This window comes from Pollachius pollachius, assembly GCF_949987615.1.
Source record: "Pollachius pollachius genome assembly, chromosome: 3".
Taxonomy (NCBI): Eukaryota; Metazoa; Chordata; class Actinopteri; order Gadiformes; family Gadidae; genus Pollachius; species Pollachius pollachius.
The window spans coordinates 43,776,589-43,789,477 of NC_136936.1; the positions used below are offsets into that span (position 1 = coordinate 43,776,589).

At 42.7% G+C, this 12,889-nt stretch overlaps 2 protein-coding genes across 2 annotated transcripts; one reads left to right on the forward strand and one right to left on the reverse strand.

The window, feature by feature from the left end:
• Nucleotides 1–1,163: 1,163 nt before the first annotated feature.
• hspb9l (heat shock protein, alpha-crystallin-related, b9-like) lies at nt 1,164–2,052 on the reverse strand. The gene has a single exon (XM_079731454.1). The coding sequence runs from the start codon at nt 1,992–1,994 to the stop codon at nt 1,335–1,337; it is 660 nt and encodes a 219-aa protein (XP_079587580.1). The 5' UTR covers nt 1,995–2,052; the 3' UTR covers nt 1,164–1,334.
• A 2,872-nt stretch (nt 2,053–4,924) lies between these two features.
• Nucleotides 4,925–12,366, forward strand: LOC307073575 (mannose-1-phosphate guanylyltransferase regulatory subunit alpha-A). The gene is made up of 12 exons (XM_079733460.1): nt 4,925–5,048; nt 5,431–5,528; nt 5,827–5,930; nt 6,517–6,709; nt 7,335–7,394; nt 7,643–7,773; nt 9,261–9,395; nt 9,727–9,824; nt 9,932–9,978; nt 10,356–10,448; nt 10,973–11,141; nt 11,837–12,366. Exons 1-12 carry the CDS (start codon nt 5,009–5,011, stop codon nt 11,935–11,937), a joined length of 1,269 nt encoding a protein of 422 aa, XP_079589586.1. The 5' UTR covers nt 4,925–5,008; the 3' UTR covers nt 11,938–12,366.
• Nucleotides 12,367–12,889: the final 523 nt, after the last annotated feature.

The following is a 12,889-nucleotide window of genomic DNA, read 5'->3' on the forward strand; positions in this document are numbered from 1 at the left end:
GGGGATGCTCCATCCTGCTGGCAGAGGCTCTGGGTGAGGCGGACAGAGAGACAGGTGGGGAAACAATCCTTCCCAGGCCAAACACATCAGCCGATCTCACGCAGAAGAAGATGAAGGTTTTACGACTAGGTTTTAATCTGTCCCGGGTTGCCCTCCTTGGATCCATGGCGCCAGAGAGCCATGCCAGGTGTTCTGTAAATTAAATGAAATAACTGGATTTTCTTGGTGATAAAATTGGATTTTCCCGTGTTTCCTTCTGCTGTGCTGTAATGCTTTGCAGCAATGAAATCCAGCTGCATTGGATTTTACATAAAGTCTGTTGCTTGCTTTGACTCTGACAATCAGGGGGTAGGCCTATATCATAGGCTATAATCCCTAGCCAATCTATGCGGTTAGCCTGAGGCAAGGTCAACTATTAGTTAGTCTACAATACATGTACCCTACAATACTTGCAGCGGGAAAGAACCCCTGATCCACCCCTGTGGTTTGGACCACAGGTGTTTTATCCACTTCAAACACTGAAGCATGCATTTTGAGGCTCAATCTGGTGGAGGGGTATGAAACTGTTTCAGGTTTGATGTCATGGGTGAAGTTATCTTGGTAACCGCTAGATGGTGCCAATGCGTATGAATATAGTAGCCCTTCTGCCTCTGCCTCTCAGCACGACATTTTACACCTTCAGTGTCGTGTACGTAAACTCAGAAGGAGGTTATACAATAATGAGAACAAGGGTGTTGCTGTTATCGTTGAATGTTGATCAGACAACAGCAATAGTCGATAATAGTTGATATATAAGTTACTTATTATATCCAATGCAGTAGGCCTACCACCAGTTGTAGTGAAACAACTGTGTTTCCAAAACAGGACAGAACCAAACAGAACTCTAGACTTACACATTTAAAACAAGGTAAAAAGTAATTTACAAAAAAAAAGGCTTATTCTCCAAAATAAATGTGTAAGGAAATGCTTTCTCACTTCATAATATCGTTCAGTTTATACTTTAATTCAGTTTTCATTCAGTTTGAAAATACATAATATGATAGTAAAGGATAGTATCTGTGGACCCAAAAGGTATTTACCACCTAATTCTGCCATTGCTAGAATGCTTGATTTGACAGAGTTAGAGGCAATAGGTCCGAACATATTTTGGCCTCTACAGAAGGAAAAACACACAGTTAAACAGTGCGATGGGCGCGGTTTCAATGTCTATTTATTACCAAACCATACCAAGGGGTTTATGGAGTGGAGTCATTTCCAGAGCCAGCTAGGTTATGATGACAACATACTAAAACAATGACCATCGACAAAAACAAAAAGGGGTTCAGGGTCCGTTTTCAGTCCGCCTTGGCTGAGGTCTCTGTGGAGGCTGGGCTGGGGCTGGCGGCTCCCTCGTCCTTCTGTGAGGAGGTGATGGCCGGGGTGAACTGGATGGGCACTACTCTCTCCTTCCCGTCGCCAATACTCTCGCGGGGGGCGTGGATCTGCAGCTGTCCCGCCGCCAGGGAGCAGGTGATGTTGTCGGGGTCCACCCCCTCTGGCACGTCAAACTCCTGCCTGAACTCCTGGCAACGGTAGGAGAAGGATCCCTTTCCGTCGTCCTGCTTCCGCTCCGTCTTGCCGCTGACCCGCAGCTTGCGGCCCACCTGCTTGACGGACAACTCCTCCGGGGAGAAGTCCTTGGTGTCCAAGCTGAGGGCAAAGTTGCCGCTGTCCTTCCCCACCTGGAAGGCGATGGGCATGTAGACGGGCGAGGACGAGGACGAGCTCAAGGAAGAGTGGGACTGCTCGATCTCCTCGAAGATCTTCTGGTGGAGGCGATCCATAAACTCCATGTTGTGCCTCATCTCCTGCATGTGGCGGATCATCTCCTGCTCCATCTGGTAGAAGATGGGCTTGGTCTCGGGCCATAGGCTGCGGATGGGCCAGTGCAGGTCCATGATGGGCATGAGGCCCATGCTGACCTGGGAGGGCTGGAACATGCTGGGGCAGAGCATCCTGTACGAGTTTCAGGGTTAAAAAATCGAAAAAGCAGAGGCGTTGTTGGAAAAATCCTTTGCAGACGTTAGGGTCCCGTGTTCACTTGTAGTCGGGTTTGTTGTGTGTCCCTTCCTCTGAGACCACCTGCCTTTATATACTCTCCCGGAAGGTTCCAGAGCAGCATTCCAAAGGCTCGGTGTGTGTGAGACTGTTATGACGACGCCACTGTGCTCATAGTCTAAAACCAGCCAAAGTATTACTGCACCATGACTGCCACATGCCACGCTGCCTTGGCCTGCTGCTATTTTGGGATGTGAACACACGGTGGCAGCTCTATGGAAATTGATCTTAATAAAGGGGATGATTACGCTGATGCCTGGACGCACACACCCTCAAATACATCCGGACAACTTGTCACACTTTCTTCTTTTAGAATAAGATGACATTCAAAGCAATGGTCGCTTGTTACACAAATACACGTTTGCCTATGATATCTTGTAATGACTAAGTTGTCATTTAGTTTTAACTGGAAAGTGACTAAATCAGTTCTTCTTACTTGTATTTTCTGATGAATATAACAATGCATAATAATCAGAAGAATAATTATGAATCGTTATGAATCATTATTATTAATAATAGCATTAATAATAACATTACTATAGAAATACACAGAAATAATGTGTATTTTTGGAGATATAGTCCTATGAAATATAATTGTAACAATACTTAACATTCCAATGTTATTTCAACCAATGCTATCATTGCAGTCATTATGTAGACCTAGCATTTTGTATTTATTGAGTATTATAGTTTATAATAACTATCATATATTATATAGTAGTGCATTATAGGATTATTATAGTATTGTTAAATTATGTATTCATTAGTTTGCTTTATTCCTTTAGTATTATATATAAAATCGATTTTATTTTTATATAATCTAAAAAAAAAAAATCGAGTGATCTGATTGGAAATAATAATCTTCCTAGGTAAATTTCTTATTCTTTTCGAGCGATCTGATTGGCCAGAAAACTATCTTTTCTTTAAGATATTTGATAGGCTAAAAAAGATACATTTTTCAAATTTCTTCAATAGGAAACTATATTTTAGCTCATGTCTTCGAATTCCTTTCCACATGACATGGAAATTGCAGTTTAAATCAACTTATTGTGTCCATATTGGATCAAGTAGATGTGGGTATGAATCATTACCTACATTTTTTATGGTTTTAACAATGAAAAACTTTTTTTGCGTTGTTGGTTTCCATCAAAGTAGAAGCCACAGCAGTAGCAACAGCAGCGTACGTTTGATTTTGTTTGAGTTCTTGATCCGGTCTCAAAGCTGATCTCGGAGGGAGCCTGGAATAGACTTCATACAGGATGCAATGGCCTGTGATCCTGTTGTTGTTGTTGTTGTTGTTGTTGTTGTTGTTGTTGTTGTTACGCCGTGCGTAATAACAATTGCGAATTTCCTAACTTGTAATTTAGTTGTTATCTGTTGTGTAACTTTTAAAAGGTCATGTATTTTCCCAAATAATAATCCCGTCTTCATATTTGCATTTGTGCTTCACCAGCGGTGCACCAGGTGGATAAGGCATGTGCTATGATATCCGGGGATGTGAAGGATGTATACAGGAGCCCAACCATCAAGAAAATGGTTAGAGAGTGAGAGAGAGAGAGAGAGAGAGAGAGAGAGAGAGAGAGAGAGAGAGAGAGAGAGAGAGAGAGAGAGAGAGAGAGAGAGAGAGCGTTAGCAAGGTACTATATAGCGTGTATAATGAGTGTGTGTGTGTGTGTGTGTGTGTGTGTGTGTGTGTGTGTGTGTGTGTGTGTGTGTGTGTGTGTGTGTGTGTGTGTGTGTATGGATATTGTGTGTGTAGATGTCCAAGGCAGGGAAGATGCTGGGTATTTTCACCTCCTCCCTCATGCCGGTGAAGAACTACTCCAGTGAGCTGGACAGCAACACAGACACTCTCCTGCTGTCGGTCGTCGATCTAATGCTGGAGTACGCCAACCTGTACTTCCTGGACCAGGCCAGTGAGGGCCCCAAGAAAATCGGATTTAAATTCAGAGCTCCACATTGTAGAATACACCTCCACTCATGGGCCAAAGTGGTGGTTCCAATCTATATGTCATAAAATTATTGTAAGTCCAGACTTTTTTCCCCCACACTTTGTTTTAACCAAGGTATCAATATCTGGCCGTAATATCAACGTCCTACAGAAATAGTCCACATAGTAATTTCCGCATAGTAAAGTATTAGGCAAATCTGTTTCATTCCCTGCACGACATGTGTTGGTTAGGTTAAACTCAGGGTTGAAGTATGTGGTTATTGTTTATCAAGAGAAAGATATATTCTCTCATTACGATAGTTCAAAGTGTGTTGATCTGTTAAATGTTTGAACAAAGATTAACTATTAACGACTAAATTGACCAAGTGACCAACTAAGATAAAAAGAAAGAAAGAAAGAAAGAAAGAAAGAAAGAAAGAAAGAAAGAAAGAAAGAAAGAAAGAAAGAAAGAAAGAAAGAAAGAATAAAGCCTATGAATAAAAATAATTGAGCGGTGCTTGAAGCACTCGGTTGAAGTGAATATCGCCACCGCCTGGAAGGCTCTGGTAAAGCACGTCCCATTAATGCATCCATGTAGGTAACATCCTTGTTCTGCGGCTCTGGGGGAGGTGGCCTGGTGGTGAAATATAAAACGTGCCACGATCCAAATAATGGATCTGGATCGTGGCAGTGAAAATAAGCCAGGTGGAACTCACTAGAACGAGTTCACTCGAAGTACTTATATTCCTATCATTCAAATAATTAAACCATGACGTTTGTAATTCATCATTATGTATGCAGATTTAAACCATACTCCTTTAACGATCAATATTTAAAATAATTTGAAATCCAGTTCGGTTTTTTTCCTTCAAACCGGAACAAGGAAGTGGACTTTGTGACAGTGTGACGTGGATATGCAATCTCTACCGACACTGCACTATTCTGCCTGACAGGGACTGCCACTGTGTTATTTTATCAAAGATGTTGAAGGCGGTTATTTTAATTGGAGGTCCCCAAAAAGGTGAGGATGACCTACTTTCGTTAAACGATTCTACGAGCCACCGGCAGTTTCTGGTATTGGTTGTACTTTGTGGTTACATTGTAGATGTCATCGAGAAACAGCTGATCGTGTTTATATTTGTAACGTAGCCTCAAATCATTTAACTGAAAACAACAACAATGGTAGGCCATGTACGACCAGCTGGTAAATAATATAAAGGTTAGAATAAAGTACACGATTGTCCTACTGTCTCTCAATTCTTAACTCATAACTCATCTAATGGCTCCACCGACCCACTTGTGGATCATCTTTAGCCTTTTACTCTACAGGCCTACATGTGTTTTATCTTTAGGAATAACAAATAGCGCCAGTATTCAACCACTTAACCTATTCTGTTCTGCAGGGACACGGTTCAGGCCGCTTTCATTTGAGGTTCCTAAGCCTTTGTTTCCAGTGGCCGGGGTGCCTATGCTCCAGCATCACATTGAAGCATGCGCCAAGGTGGGTGTCTCACTTACTCTGTACTCTATTCACAGGCAGCCAAATACAAATACTCTTCTTCGAATGTCTTGTCTTGTCCTGTCCTGGCAAGCAGGAACTCATATTAATTGTATAGACAAGTTGAAAAGTTGAACATACAATGTAAATATTCTGATTATTGTCATCAATTTGTATAGGTCTAATCTCTGGCTTTAAACTTACACATGTAGAAATGCTGGATGCAGTAATTGAAGAGACACATGGGTAACTGCATTTTGTCAAGCTGACATTTGTGTTATTTTTGTTGTTTTGATTTAAGGTACCAAATATGAAGGAGATCCTGCTCATTGGCTTTTATCAGCCAAACGAAGAGCTGACGAGGTTCTTGTTCACTTCCCAGCAGGAATTCAAAATCACCATAAGGTAAATGGAGTAACAGAATGGAAACAGTACAACAGATCTTCTGCTGTATCAATACATATGTCTTCAAGTATCCACTACAACAATACAGAGAAAATATAAAGGGTTAAAACCTAAAGAATAATGTAAAAGTATTTCATCCTTTAATCACTATTAAAGGGGACATCTCATACCACCAGGTGTGAGTGTGATTAGCCATTACAAGCAGGTTTGAAAATGTGCAGCATTGTGACATCACAGGTGGGCGTGTCCATCTAGATGTGTGACGGATAGATGGACACGCCAAGCTGTGATGTCACAATGCTGCACATTTTCAAACCAGCTTGTAATGGCTAATCACACTCACACCTGGTGGTATGAGATGTCCCCTTTAAACGTCACCAGATGATCGATGCTTGTTATTTACAAATTCATAGAAAAAAAAAGTAATTACATTACAGCCATATTTATATATAATAAAAACTATACAACAATAACAAAATAAGATGTTGCATCGTATATTATAGTAAGGGAAGTTCGGCCAGTTCACCACAAACCGAGGTACTGTTTTACCCGGCTCTGAACTTGTTGTCTCCCCGCTGGGTGTCAGGTACCTGCAGGAGTACGCAGCGCTGGGCACCGGCGGGGGCCTCTACCACTTCAGAGACCAGATCCTGTCTGGCGGCCCCCAGGCCTTCTTCGTCCTGAACGCGGACGTGTGTTCCGAGTTCCCCCTGCCCGAGATGCTGGCCTTCCACCAGGAGCACGGAGACCCCAGCAGCCTGGTCATCCTCGGCACGACGGTGAGCCCCCCCAAACAGCCCCAGGCCTTCTGGAGCCTGAGTAACGTGGTGGTCATGGGTTGGGCAGACCAGGAAAAAGAGACATAGTGACACAGGAGATAAATACACCAGCGGATTGTAGGTGGTTAGAAAAATGTATCTCTATCTATCTCTCTATCTATCTATCTATCTATCTATCTCTCTATCTATCGATAGAGAGATAGATAGATAGACGGTGTAACCCTGTAAGGGATCGATTGATCCTGAAGATAACATATCTATCTACCTCTCGATAGATAGAGATGTTATCTATATATAGTTATATTTAAATGTATATATCTATATACAATGCATAAATAATTATAATATTCCTATTATATATAATAACATTACAACCGTAAATCTTTTCCTTTAGTAGAGCAGGTTAAGCCGCTGGCACTTAGGCTGCTGGAATGAAAGAGGATCTGAGTCTGAGATGCTTTGCCAGTATCAGAGCAACCTGCCCACTATCAGGGGAACACCAGTTGCGCTCCGCTAGCAGCAATGCAGGGAACTGCCGGAGCATAATTCTTGTTATATTTAGATGGTGTAACCCTGTAAGGGATCGATTGATCCTGAATTCTTTTTTTTTGTGTGTCTTTGCTAGGCAAACAGGAAGCAGTCGCTCAACTACGGCTGCATTGTTGAAAACGAGGAAACCAATGAGGTACTGATGCTGCCTCTTTGTTACTTTACAAGATCTCTCCTACACTTTCAAGGCCATTTCATAAAGATGGATCTTAATGTAATTAGAGTCATGTCTGTCTAAACACTTTACTGAATACATCATGGGCATAGATGCTGTATACATCATATATCATAATAATCTATTATTGGAAAACTCATTTAGGTTAATTCTCTCGTTAAGTAGGCGCCTACTTTAATCTAGCCTTCCTTGTCGTCGGGCCGCTTCAGGTCCTGCACTACGTGGAGAAGCCTGGCACGTTTGTGAGCGACATCATCAACTGCGGCATCTACCTGTTCACGCCCGATATCTTCCAGCACATCGCTGGCGTCTTCCAGAAGAACCAGCAGGACATTCTGTTGTGAGTCCCATCTTCTCACTCCTCCTCCTCTTCTTCTTCTTCTTCTTCCCCTCTGGCCTGTTCTCCAGTCCAGTGTCCCATCATGACACGGCTCTTCCCAGTTTCATATTTGTCCTTATTTTGATTCACTTCATTTGTCTTTTTTCTTCCTCCTTCTCGTCTGCTCTACATTGGTTTACCTCCCCTTCCCTCCACCCCCCCCAACCCCCTTACCCATCCCCCCATTCTCACCCCATCCCATACAATCATCAGGTATCCGTATGATGGGTGAGTAATGAGACGCTGCGATGCGCGGCGTGTTTTGCAGTGTGCGTAGTGTTAGCTGTGGTGTGTCGTTTGGTTTACAAGTAGAAGCTTGCACCTCGCTCGCAGAGTAAACATCAACAATGATCTTATTGATGATCGATGATCTTATTAAACCGACTGGAAGTGTTTCTCATTTATATCAGTCAATTATTACCACCCTTGATGGGTTCACCCTGAGGTCGATCAAGCAAAAAATCAACTTTAAGGAACAAAGTTTTAAAATAGTGCTTAATTCAAACCCTTTTTCCAGGCTTCGTCCATCCCCCCTCTGCTCCACCCTTCGGCCGCTATCCCTATGGACAAACTTCCATTGTGGAAGTTTGACGGCTCATTTTTAATCATATTCCTTTCATCCATATTTTAACACTCCCTTTCATCTTTTGGGGCTCTCTTAACACCCACGAGCGGGCGTGCTCAATGTGATGACTATGGAGTATGTAGACTCTTCCACTCTGGTTTTTATTTGAGATCTCCACAGATTCAGTGGAGTCAGTGGAGAATTTTCTTTGAACTGCAAGACGGCCATGACACATTCAGATACATGTATGCATTAGTAAGCCTCCTGGTGAACGTTGAGTTATTCTACGTTGACACAAGACCAGGTCAGCCTCTTGTGCCTTCCAACACCTTTGTTTTGAATTGCTTATTGGGTTGCAATGGAGGCCCCTGGTCTTATAAGAGAGAGTTAAACTACCAGTGGACACATCACCTGGGCCTGTCAATTGCAACCAAACACAACACTATCCTGAACAGCCTGTTTGTTTGCAGTTGTTTTCTAGTGGGGGTTAGGACGCTTGGGGTTTGTTGTCTCTAGCCTTGTCTGTCCTCTTTTAGCAATAACCTGTTTAGATTTGTTTTCCTAACAGTGAATTTGGTACTGGAACGCATGAACGAATGAATGAATACAGTTTAACCATTGAGCTGTTTCGTTGTACCTTGTCGTCGTGAAAACCCAAAAGATAAACAACAAAACGATTATTGCGATGGCATGCGTGCCTGGACCCATGCAGTGTTGTGGAAAACAGGAGTAATCGAATGCACAACTCTGACACATTCTTTTGCCAAACATCATAGCAGCGGGTTATTGGTCGGAAAACACGAGCCCTGCCGCCCGGCTGGGTTTGGATGTCGGCGGGGGGGGAAGTGCCACTGTGTGTCTAACGCTGCTCTGCCTCATCCAGAGAGGAGCCGGCCAACGGCTGGCACCGGGCTGCCGCCATCCGCCTCGAGCAGGACATCTTCACGGCTCTGGCCGGGCAGGGCAAGCTGTACGTGTACAAAACCCTCAGCTTCTGGAGCCAGATCAAGTCAGCCGGGTGAGTACTTCTACGACCAGCTCCACCACCACCACACCTCTCAGAATCAAGGCCATAGCCTTCACGTCACTTCATAGGGTGTTTACTTTTGGGTGTCGGCCTGATACGGATAGGATCTGCCGTGATACAAGTCGATGTTGTTGGTAACATACGGATATTTAACGTGTGTTTCTGGATTTTAGATGTTTTTTTGCACATTCAGGTTTAGGTGGTATAGAACAGCGTATCTGCTTTGCGTTCACACAACTCAATGAACATGGTTCATTAACAAATAACAAGAAACAGGGCAGAAACGCTTCTTGACCAGCAGATCTGATGTCTCTCCCGACAGGTCCGCCATCTATGCCAGCCGGCTCTACCTCAACCGCTACCACATAACCCACCCAGAGAGACTGGCCTGCAACCAGGAAGGAGGGCCCAAAATAAGCGGTACATAGGCTGCCCTTTCAGTCTTTAAATCTCTTTAATCCTTTCCTCACCTAAATAATGGTATTTTTGCTTATTATTTATTATTACATTTCTGTGTTTGTGTTCAGGTACCGTCTACATTCATCCAACGGCCAATATTGACCCTTCTGCTGTGGTAAGGGGCCCAGATATTTTATACTGACTGTGCCTGTAATGGGCTGTGTCATGCTTCAGTCAACACACACACACACACATAATCATGCATAATCTTAACGTCAAACAATCAGCCTTGGCCTGACTCACTGGCTAGCCCCATTACCAGGTGGCATCTTTATTACATTTTTATGGTCACAATTAATGCAAAGTATCAATATAACGCTATACAACTGAAGCTAGAAATAAATAAAGGCTGCTCGTGTGAAACCTGAAGTGCAGGATTAAGGAGACAAGGGAGTAAAAAGAAATCCCTTTATAGATGCATAGAGGGATTAATAAAGGTTTCATGTACAACAACCCCCGCTTATTGCAATACCAACGTCTCCGCGTCCTCAGCTTGGTCCCAACGTGTCCATCGGGACGGGGGTGACCATCGGTGCCGGAGTGAGGGTTAGAGAGTCCATCATCCTGCACGGAGCCACACTACAGGTACAGCTCCCCGGAGACATGCTTAGAGACCAGCTTAACACACTTGACCTGACGCGGACAAGCTAGGGCCTACTGCCGCCACACAGGTACACGTAGGCCCCGTTCACGCAAGCATTTTGAATTTTACATCGGGATTTGAAAACGGTGAGATTGATAAAACATTTGTCTAAAGTGACATAATGGCTGAAATGTAGAGCAGTGTTTGTAAACCATTGACAATTTAACAATTGTAGAAAAAAGTTAATTTGTTTTAATTTCTTGCAGAAACTATATTGTATAAATGGGTCACTGACCGTCTTTGCTCAGCCAATACATGTGCATGTATAAACAATTTAACACTTGCATCTGGAGGTGGTCTGCAAAAGGTTGGGAAGCGCTGATGTCGACATCCATTGTTAAAACCACCTCCAGAGGGAGGGTACACAATACTAGCTCTAGATTAGCTAGAGATCTTTTCTCATATTGATCTTGTTTGAGAGGGCAGGTTTGTTTAGTTGTGTCAATAACCTGTCCACACTTCTCAGGATCATTGCTGTGTTTTGAACTGCATCGTTGGATGGGACAGCACCATTGGAAAGTGGGCGAGAGTGGAGGGAACCCCGAGTGACCCAAACCCAAATGACCCCTATGCAAAGATAGACAGCGAGACGCTCTTCAGAGACAGCAAGCTAACGCCATCCATCACCATCCTGGGTAACTAGAAGAGCAAAATTGTCATTACTGCTCACCTTTTCCAGAAAAAAGGACATTTGGTTTACTATAGTTATACAATTCCGATCGTAATTGTTCAATTTAAAATCATTAATTTTCTAATGTTGGGACGATCTCTATTTTAAATGCCAACCATTAATCAAATGTTTGCCTCTCTTAAATAAGGCCTGAAAAAGCCAGTTTGATCGTTTTATCCGGTACAAATCAAAGAACGAAAGATATGCTCTGAAAATTATCTAACCCTCAGCCAGTTCAAAATTGTTGCGAGTGTTCTGCAAGACTGTGCCACTGGATGGCACAAGTAAGCAGGAGACTGCATGCCTCTGCAACTTAAGATCAAGCTCCTGATGATTTTGCAAGCGTACAATATCAGAAACGTCTGCTTAAAGCTTGTGAAATGAATGTTGACCCCGTACTATAAAGTACACAAAATATGTTTTTTCACTTTTATTCCGGAATCAATTCAGAACATGTTAGCTGACTGGCAGTTGCACTTGCAGTTGTTTCAATTTAACCTTGAAGCTCAATGAAGTCTATAGGTTTAACATTCTCATAGAAGGCAAACATCTGTGCCGCTATAATAACGTTTTGTACATAGAGAGCAATCCTCACAGTTTACAAACAGATTTACTACAAAACCAGCTGAACTAACTCACCGTCGTGTCCTGTGCTCCTAGGCTGCAACGTGACCATACCTTCAGAAGTCATCATCCTCAACTCCATTGTCCTCCCGCACAAAGACCTGAACCGCAGCTTCAAGAATCAAATCATTCTCTAGTTCATCTTCCGCCTGCCGCATCCACCGAGTGTCAAGATGAAGGATAAAGAACGTGCCGGCCCTGAACGCTGAGTTATTTTATATATATAGCATGTCACAACGCTAGAGGTATGGGACATTTATTAAGTGGGTCATATGGTAGATTTTTATAGATATATATATTTGTGAAGCCTCAAGTGTCAGCAATGCTAGAGTACAGCAGTGAAATCATGCATAGTGATTCACCTTGAAGTGATGCCAGGACTTTATATTAGGATAGGATGACGTTTGTTAGTCTTTTAAAATAACAGCACACAGCCATGTAATATATTTGACTGGATGATAGATGGAAGTGAGACATTGGACAAGCAAGGGTGACTGACGAGGGTTTGGGAACTTGCCAAATTCAACACAAAGCCTTTTGTAATAATTAAAAAAAAAAGGAAAGTATATTGTTGGTAACTTGTGTTATTATTACAAGGAGTTAATTTACCAGTGGGTCTGATTGAAGCCTTTAGGCCTTTTAACGGTTAGTCCCACCCCCCAGAAAATAAAAAGACGTTAGTATTTCAAAGCTAATCAAGGCCGCCTGCCTTCCTTAAATGTAAACTCACTAGGGGGGCTGGGATTGGGTGCTTGGGTATCCTGCGGCAGCTAAAGTAAGGGGCGTTTGATTCCATTACAACAGAGGTCGTTGCAATCAGAGGAAAGTGATCCGGTTATAGCGGTTTTACAAGATGAAAATATTGGGCCTTTGTCTAACATCTAGTTAGCCTTATGTTGCAAAATATCTTTTAAGAGCATAATTATCTCTTGGGGGCACGGTTAAGAGAAGGTTTCCAATCTCAAGTCGAACTGGTGTGGGTAGACAAGGTCGTATTTCAATTCATTATTGCTGAAAATAGTTCTAAGTATTTTTTATTACAAAAAATATTTTATTATTACAGATACTCTTTAAAGAGTCAGTGCTTTT